The 9,284-nt window shown below is 30.9% G+C and overlaps 1 protein-coding gene across 1 annotated transcript; it reads right to left on the reverse strand.

Moving 5' to 3' along the window:
- Positions 1–406: 406 nt before the first annotated feature.
- LOC130662494 (hydroxymethylglutaryl-CoA synthase 1-like) lies at positions 407–2,812 on the reverse strand. The gene has a single exon (XM_057461378.1). The coding sequence runs from the start codon at positions 2,766–2,768 to the stop codon at positions 1,356–1,358; it is 1,413 nt and encodes a 470-aa protein (XP_057317361.1). The 5' UTR covers positions 2,769–2,812; the 3' UTR covers positions 407–1,355.
- Positions 2,813–9,284: the final 6,472 nt, after the last annotated feature.

Raw genomic sequence — 9,284 nt, forward strand, 5'->3', positions numbered from 1 at the left:
TATTTAGAAAAAAGTAATTTTATTATTGTAAAAACGTTTTAAAGATAAGTAATTCATTGTTTAAATAAATTTCAGTTTTTAATCATCATCCTTATTATTCTCAAACGCCCCTTTACCTAGTAGGATGGGTTTTATATTTGAAATACTGCCAAAAAACAAAACAAAAGTATTGCATCAACCATGCCTGCTTAGTTAATGGAGACAATACTAGACCAATATTTTTTTAAAACCTAGTTTCATGTATTATAATAATAATATTGATTTTTACTGAAATCTTTTATTTTTTATTCTGACAAAACTTAGTGTAGAAAATTTGACAAAATCTGTTATTTCGATAATATGCACCATAAAGTTTGTGACATCAACACATGACTTAGCAATTCACCAAAATAAATTTACACCAAAATGAACTTAATGGTTATTCTTAAACTAGAAAGAATTATACATTTAAGTAAAACACTTTATTGAAAATCTAAAACCAATTTGTCAAAGGATTTTTAGCAAAAGTTTTTTACTGCATCTAATACTAACAAAATATTTATTAAAATATTTAAGTTTGCCTTCACCCTGGTAAGGAATTCAGTGCCAACCTGAATTTTTTATCATTTAATTAAGTACATGCCCTCTAATAGAGGGAATGGCGTTTTAATAAATAGCTTTTCAATAAAGAAAATAGTGCCTGCATGATAAAATGTGTACGTTAATTATAACTGCGTATGCAATCATGTATATGCACATAGCCTTATTTCACTTACTTGTTTATTTTTTCACCCTATAATCTATTGTTCAGTTCTTTTTTACACACACTACTTTTCACTTTTGATAAAAAGTTTATCGCCCTGCACTATTTTATTGACCTGGTTGGGCATCCATGGCAAACCCAAATATTTTACGTTCAGCCTAAACATACATATAAGTCAAGAAATACTAATATAATATAATATATTTTTTATAAAATATAATAAATTTATTTCAAAACATAAATATAAATCAGTGTATTCTTTATATAATTAGAAATTCCACCTTCCAACTCTCCACAATAAAAGCAATATACAGGATGACTCCATATTCATATGAAATTTGCCTCCTTTCACTCTATTCAATTTAATCACAAAACGAAAGTAACACCATGTTAAATAACTAACTTTTAGTATTATGTCATGACAAGACTTGTTAATAACCTGTTAGTTTACAATGACTTCAAATATTCATAAAAATAATAGATTATAAATAAAAACATATATTGAAAATGTATAATATACTATTATGAATAACTTGTATTTTCAGTGGATCCTTGTTCTTGCAAGTTTATGTAACTCAAAAAGAGAAAAGAAAAAATCATTTTTAAAAATTGTTTAATGTTCTTTACCATTCATAAGCACTTCATTTCTGCCGTAATACCGCCGATACTTCTCGTCTACTCTCTTTAAAAAGAATGATCCTGGAAACAAATCACCAGATGAACAACTTGGCTCATAATTGCAAGCATTATGATACTTTTCACGGATTTCTAGAATTTCAACGAACTTTTTGGGCTCAACTTCTTTTCTACAATCCAACATCACTCTGATATTTTTTAGTGAATCAATTAGGGCATGAAACTTAGGAAGCAACTTTTCGTTAGGACAGAGGGTAACAGAAAACATAGAAGATGCCAATCCTGAACCGTAAGAAAACAATACAACGCGTTTCTTTATTAAATCATTCGAATTCATGCTAATAAGTAAACTAACCAAACTACCATACAAAGATGCTGTATACATATTTCCAATATTTGTTGCAAGTAATGTAGATGGCTTGGTTTTTGCTTCATAGATGGACTTACTGCATTGCACAGATGTTCTCTCAATTTCTTTAAACACTAAGGGGTCATCAAATGTTTTGTCTAAAGTAAAGTCTCTATATTTTTCTAATAAACTATACTGAGGCATCAAAGTATTATTATTACCAGCATTCATGAAATCGTTTAACATGCATCTTCCTATCGACTTTTCAATAAGTTTACAATACGGTGTGTGGAATACCATATAGTCGATACAATCTAAAGAAAACAAATTCTCCTGACCACTGAACTTTGAAAATTTACTCCCATATGCTTGATAGCATTTATCTAAAGCAGATAGATAGCTTTTAACTGAAAGCTGACTATCAACAATAGGATATTCTGATGCCAGTTTGGGTTTATAAAAATCATATGCATGCATCATGTGAGTGGCTTTGAGTCCTCTGTCAAATACTATTGGAGCATTTGGACCAAGTACAAGGGCAATAGCTCCACCACCACCCGTGCACCGTGCATTTCCTGCAGCATAAACACCGATATCTGCAATAACAACGATTGCTAGTCGTCCATCCCAAGAGCTGCTTTCAATCCAGTTGACAGCATTAAAAAGTGCAGATGTACCTCCGTAACAAGCATTAGTCGTGTCAACACCTTCGATGTTGGTATTTCCAGATTCTTCAAACAGCTGCATCAGCACTGTCTTAACAGACTTAGAATGATCTATGATTGTTTCAGTACCAACTTCCATGCGACCCACATCTTTAGGATCAATATTTTGTTTATCCATTAAGTTTTGCACAACAGTCAAACACAATGAATTGATATCTTCCTGATCCCCACAAAATCCCATCCGTTTTTGTCCAAGACCAATAGTATATTTTCCTTTAACACCATCAAAGGTTTCTAACTTTTCTTGTTCCACAAATAAATAAGGTATATATACCTCACATGCAAGAATACCAACATCCTCTGGCCAATGTGTCATAATTGCTTTTATTTAGTGACCTAAAACTGGAAATAAAAACACATATCATTATATAGCCATAGGGAAAACCATCTATCCAATAATATCATATATGGCACCCTTATTATCTAATGCAACAAAACTTTAACAGTTCTAAGATGTATCAATGAGTATTTCTAGTGGGTAGTTGAAACAAGTTCCATTAGTAACCCGGATTTCCGTAAGTAAACTGATCAGATCTTCTGATCTACTGGGTTATTTAACATGGGGGTTTTACTGTTTCTAAGTATCATTCTTCTAATGATGACATAAATAGGAGCACCTTATATTTCTGAGCAGGTCCAGTCAGGGAAATTTACCCCCACATACGTAAATTACTCTGCATGATAATCCAACCATGTGCAATGAGAAAAGCTTGTCCAATTATAATTTCAAGGAATAGTTTCATGAAAGAAATTTTACATTTTACAAGCGAAAACATACTAATAAGCCTGTGAGAAAACATTTATTTAATTTTCAAACTCCAGTATTTAGAATTTGTTGATTATTCACAAAAAAAGCAATATACAGGATGACTCCATATCCATTAAATGTATGATATCATCGCAAAGTATTTTTGACGTATTTTCAAAAGCTATAAGCTCTGAATAGTAATTATTTTCTGTCAGCAATTATCTGATAAAACCAATAATAATAAAAATTATGATCGTTTCGAGATCGTATCATCATTTTTTAAAATCGTTTACAGATCGTTTCATGAAATGAAGGTGAAACGATTTGAAACTATTGTGAAACGATTGAATTTTATTTTAAACTGTAAGTTTAAAAATGAAACGAAGTGGAAACGAATGGGATGTAAATGAGAAACGATTCCAAAATTATTTTTGAAAGAAATGCAGAAAACCTTTTGAAACAAATTTCGAAACGAATTTTAAAGCGGATTGTTCTCCCAAAACAATTAAAAAACAATAAAAAACGTGATAAATTAATTGCTTGAAACTATTTTCAGACATTTCTTTTTCGTTTTGATAATTTCTAATGATCTATGGCTATGTTTTCGCTTCTTACAATAGCATTTTGATAATTTTTTATGATCGTTTAAGAACCATCAAAACACGATCGTAAGAAGCAAAAACATCGCTGCAGATCGTTTAAAAATTATCAATACTCGATCGTAAGAAGCTAAAACATCGCCCTAGATTGTTTAAATCCATAAAAACAGGATTGTAGGAAGCTAAAACATCGCCGTACGTCGTTTAAAACTAAAAAACGAGATCGTAGGAAACTGTAGATTGTCTAAAAATTATCAAAACATGATGGCAGGAAGTGAAAACATTGCCATAGATCGATGTATATGGATATTATAAATAATTTGATAATAAAATCTCTTTAAAAATTGGTGCGTGTGATAAACATAGCGATAATGGTGTTAAATTTTGAAACGATTTGAACTGAAATGAATTTAACAAACTGTTGAAACGAATTGATTTTGATATTGTGAGACGATTAGGAAACGAATACGAAACAATTGCAAAAAAATTTTCGTTACAACAAAATGATTTTAAACTATTTTGAAAAGAATTGAAACAAATTTGAAACGATTTTTTGGGCAAAAAAATATTTTAAATTTGTTTTATATTCGTATAGTGATCGCTTCAAAAAAAATTATACAAATTAAAATTAATAATTTTTGAAATGATCGTGGAGACGATCCATTACAAGTAAAGCAATGAATGAAGTATTTTTCTATTAAAAGCTTGAATCAAAAAATCAAATGACACAAATTTTGAGCTTCAACTACAACATTAAAAACAGTTTATAAGGACCAATAGTTAAATTAAATCATCATGAAAAACCAAAATCTTATTTATACATTTGAAACAAATTTTGTTTATTGCATTTCATCATAGTCTTCTCAGGTATATAATTAGGAAAATTAATAACAGTTTAATACTATAAGAAAAATTTAAAACAGCTATTTCCCTTTCTTGTTTTTGTTTTGAAATATTCCTTAATAAAATTGTTTTATGTGAGTGGCAAATCACTTTAATAAATCTTTTTGCATGTATGTGGGGTGTGTGATTGCACTATCTCGTGAACTAGTGTGCAACACAAGAATTCTTTCACCACAGTATTATGTACTTTCAATGTCACACTTTTGCCAAAGTTGTAACTTTCTAATGGACTATCCATACAAAGTGTTACTAACAAAACAGACAGGTTAAAAACATCACGTTGGCAAGTTTTTGCTGATGCAAAAAAATTTAAATAAAAAGGCTGCAGGCAGATTTAATCTCATAAAAGTAGAAGTAAACTTTACTCATTATTCAACTTTAAAAAGTATATATACACACCACAGGGCTTCACAAATGTCACAATGTGTTCTATGCGTTACATAAATAAAAAAGTTCCTGCATACAAAGTCGTCGTCATGCACAAAATGTTCACCAAAATTTTAATGCTTTGAGGTTATATAACAAATGACTTTGAGCATCACCATTTTACACAACTTTAACTTAGATTTATTACATAACTTTTATTATTCGCAAAATTAGTGAAGGAAACAAAATGTCTAGGTTCAAGTTCACTATCAGCACCGCATATTTGACACTTATAATAGCATATCGAAATAGTTGATAAAATAGTTTTATCTTCAGTGACATAGATGAGTGATCTGATATTCTCTTTTGTTTTAAATGAATATAAAAATGTTACTTTTCTAAAATATTAGAGGACGTGCATCTTTTATTTCATGTATGCTATTAGATTGCCTTATTCACCTTCATCACTATGCATGTAATTTAGAAAGACTTGCACCATGTGTAAGGCAAAGTATCCATTACTTCATCTGACATGAATCATACAAGGTTTATAGAGTAAAAAAAAAATTAAAAAAATCATTAACATTGGTTTTAGTGACAAAATGAATTTAATTATTTGCCTCTGTAAATTCAGTTCACAACCAGCAATTTTTAAATTGTTGCAAATCTTCTAGATTTGTTGCTACTTGTAAACTGAATTAACTGAGAAGGTTTTAATACTAAAAATACATTAATCAAAGTACCTGAACATAATTATAAATGACTTTTATTTACAGTAGCATCGTCATGTGGCAGTGCTCACTTTCGAATGAGGTAAAATTGGACATTTTACAGTAGAAAAAGTCTTAATTCACAAAAACCTTCAAGCAAATAATACTTCAAAATAGAGCAAATACTAAAGATTGTCCAGTAATTAAACAAACTTTAGTCTTGAACCTATAGGAAGGTTTGACTAACAGCACGCTTACCCATGATCATTAATGGCAGCTACAGTACAGTCTGAATGTAACCTTCCGCGTACGCGCAACTCGTGTAAATACTTTCATAATACTTTCATAATAGACTATCGTCTTTTAGAGAAAATAATTACACCGCTAGAAATTGAAAAGATCAGGGAAACTTATTGTATAAATAACAATAACCTGCGCGTGACGATGTTGAGAATACTTTCAGCGCGAATATGTAATCAAAAGCAATTAAAAATAAACTTTACTATACTATGTTAATTTTTATCTTGAAGGAAGATTTAAAATATCTTACATTTTCAGAACAGATTGGCGTCAGTATTCGTGCCGCCAATCTGAAAAGATTGAGAAAAAACAAGATATGCGTTATTGTCGTAACTCCCTCCTTCATTATGATTATTATAATATATCATTTATATTATATAATGATGAAATACGCTTGCTAGCTTGAATGTAATACTGCTGACTATCGCTTAAATAGTCTGCGCTTTATAGGAAAAATAATATAAAAAATACATTGCAGAATATGTTTGTCGTAACACCCTCCTCCGTTATGATAAAACATATTTTTTGCCTATACTGTATTCCTTAAAAAAATTCTCACATGTGGGACATAGACTTTTTATAAGACTGCACAAAAAACATTAAAACAACACTAACATTTTTTATTAAAATAATTTTTCAGTTTTTTTTATAAAAGTGAAAGGAGAATAACTTTCTGTATAAATTTCCAAATAAAATAATCTTAACCTGCTGTATAACTTTTGAAACAGCAAAGAATAATTCTTGCCGCGTAATTTTCAAAACAGCACAAGAAAACTTCTTGCTGCATAGCTACTTATTTTGCTAAACAAGAGAACAAATTATTTTTATTCATTTTTTAAAGGGAGGTGAATTATTAATTTTTTTCGCAACAAAAACATTATTACTGATGTGCGTGATGTGAAAATACACAGAAAATATGCGTTGTAACACCCTCCTCCGTTGTAGAACAGTTATTGAAGAATTGAGAATCACATGCCTTGACACGCCTATAGTCTCTTCATTGACTGAATTGTGGTAGAACGAGGTGGAAGAGTGTCGGATTAAATGGAAAATTACTTTCCTGCACAAAGACTTGTATTTTAAAGTTATGCTGCTAAAGTTATTCCTAAATTTTTGTTAAGAAAAAAAGATCGCAATAAAATGTGCAGAAGGATAAACTTTTTAAAAGTCTTTTCAAGAAAAAACAAGCACATGAAACTTTTTTAACAACAATAGTTTTATGATTGAATTCTTTCGCATAATGTTTTGTTGAAAAAAATAGTGTAGAATAAAATGTTAAGAAATACATTTTTTAAAACGGACCAAGTTTAAAAGATATAGAAAAAACATGCAAAAAAAACATTTTTTTTAAAAATAGTTTTTGTGCGATTTATTTTAATCTTTTGCGTAGTTAACAAATCATTAAATTTCATTACTTGCGCTAATACCTGAGGGGGGTTTATTTCAAACTAGTCGTTAGCCCGTGGAAAAATCCACGGGTTCGCCGTCCTTTTTATACCGCATTGCGTGCATCTCGCTACTTGTGCACCTAAGGGTACCATTTTGCGTAACAGACAGACAGACGTATACGGGTATTATAATATAGATATGTTTTAACAATGAAACATGCAGTAATGAAAAAAAATAAATACAGTATTGTATTATCGCGAAGCTTTTGTTAAATCACTTGCAACATAGCTCTGGCAAAGATCATTAAAGTAATTACGATAAAAAAAAGATTATAGGGCTTTCGACTTGCAGGAAAATTTGTTGTATTAGCTTGTAGGCGAAAGGTTACATTCGGACTATACTGTACACGTTAATACCATCCATGATTAGTTTAAAAAATCTATATTATAATTCCCATATAGGTCTGTCCGTCTGTCACGCAAAATGGTAACCACAGTAGCGAGACAAGAAATGATGTTAATGAAAAACAGCTAAGCCAGTGATTTAACCACGGATAACTGGCTAGTATCACATAATCAGTCTTTTTCAGGAATATTTGAGTAGGTGTGCAAAGATTCACACATGTAAATCAAGTAATGCGTGCCATGTAAAACATGTTACGTGTGTGATACGGGCTCCAGACATTTTAAATTGTGAACCCCAAACACGTCTACGTATAGCAACTTTCTCAATCTTAACTTCCTTTTCTACATGTCTGAAATAGTATGCATGACTTTACTGTCATTTTCATAAATTATTTTTTTATTTTTTAGGTCCTCACAAGCAAATAGGCAAAAATATGCTTCGTTTTTAAATTAAAAAAAAAATCGTTATCCACGTGGCTTAAATTAAACTTCAAAATCCATGCAGAAATTTCAGCTACATTTAAACAAAAGTTATACAGAAAAAAATAATACCGCACGTGGGTTTCGTTTTTAAAATTGTTTGAATAAAAATAACACTTGCGGCATAAAAAAACCCGATTAAATTCGGACCTGCCATGGTCTCCAATTGTTTTGTCAAATGAAGAAATTATCTACAATTAAATCCATGATAAAATGTCTGTTCCATCTGTAAGTGCAGTTTTGCAAACTTGCTTTATCTGTGCTCCGTCTGCGTTCACCTCCGCATTAGTTAAGAACCACATGGCTGGAATTCTTGAGTAAGACCTGGTTACCAACGACGAAGGGGCCAGGCAAAAGAGGTTTATGTCTAAGTAGTTCTTTTAACTAAGTCAGGAGTCAGTGGCTTAGCTAGGATGGTCAGGTTGGCTATGAATAGGCTTGCTCGTGGATTAAAAGGACCAGGACTAATCAATAATTCTGAGATCTAAAAGTGTTTGGCCAAGTTAGAAATCTATCGGACGTTTTGCCCGATGAAAGTTCGAAACGATCTACAGACATGTCTGACCAAACTGGAAATGCCTGACGAATCTCCAAAATTATTTTAAGGGCTTCCATCGCACGCTACAAAATGGATTTTATAGGTGGATTTTGAAAACTCAATATTTATTTTTCAGGTGTGTGATTACTCACATGCCTGAAAAATAAATATTGAGTTTTAGGTGTGTGCCACATGCAACTGCACCAGAATACACATTATAAAGTTCTAAATTAACTTATGCAGATCGATCTATACAAACCAGGGATATCATGATCCAAAAATTTTTTTTATGTCATTTTTGGCTATTGCGATTGAGGGGTCCGTATACTGGTTCCAACCAAGCTTAGTATATTTTTTATTTTTTTTATTTTGGATGGCACAAAAAGCTTTGCTTA

This window comes from Hydractinia symbiolongicarpus, chromosome 10, assembly GCF_029227915.1.
Source record: "Hydractinia symbiolongicarpus strain clone_291-10 chromosome 10, HSymV2.1, whole genome shotgun sequence".
NCBI classification, from domain to species: domain Eukaryota; kingdom Metazoa; phylum Cnidaria; class Hydrozoa; order Anthoathecata; family Hydractiniidae; genus Hydractinia; species Hydractinia symbiolongicarpus.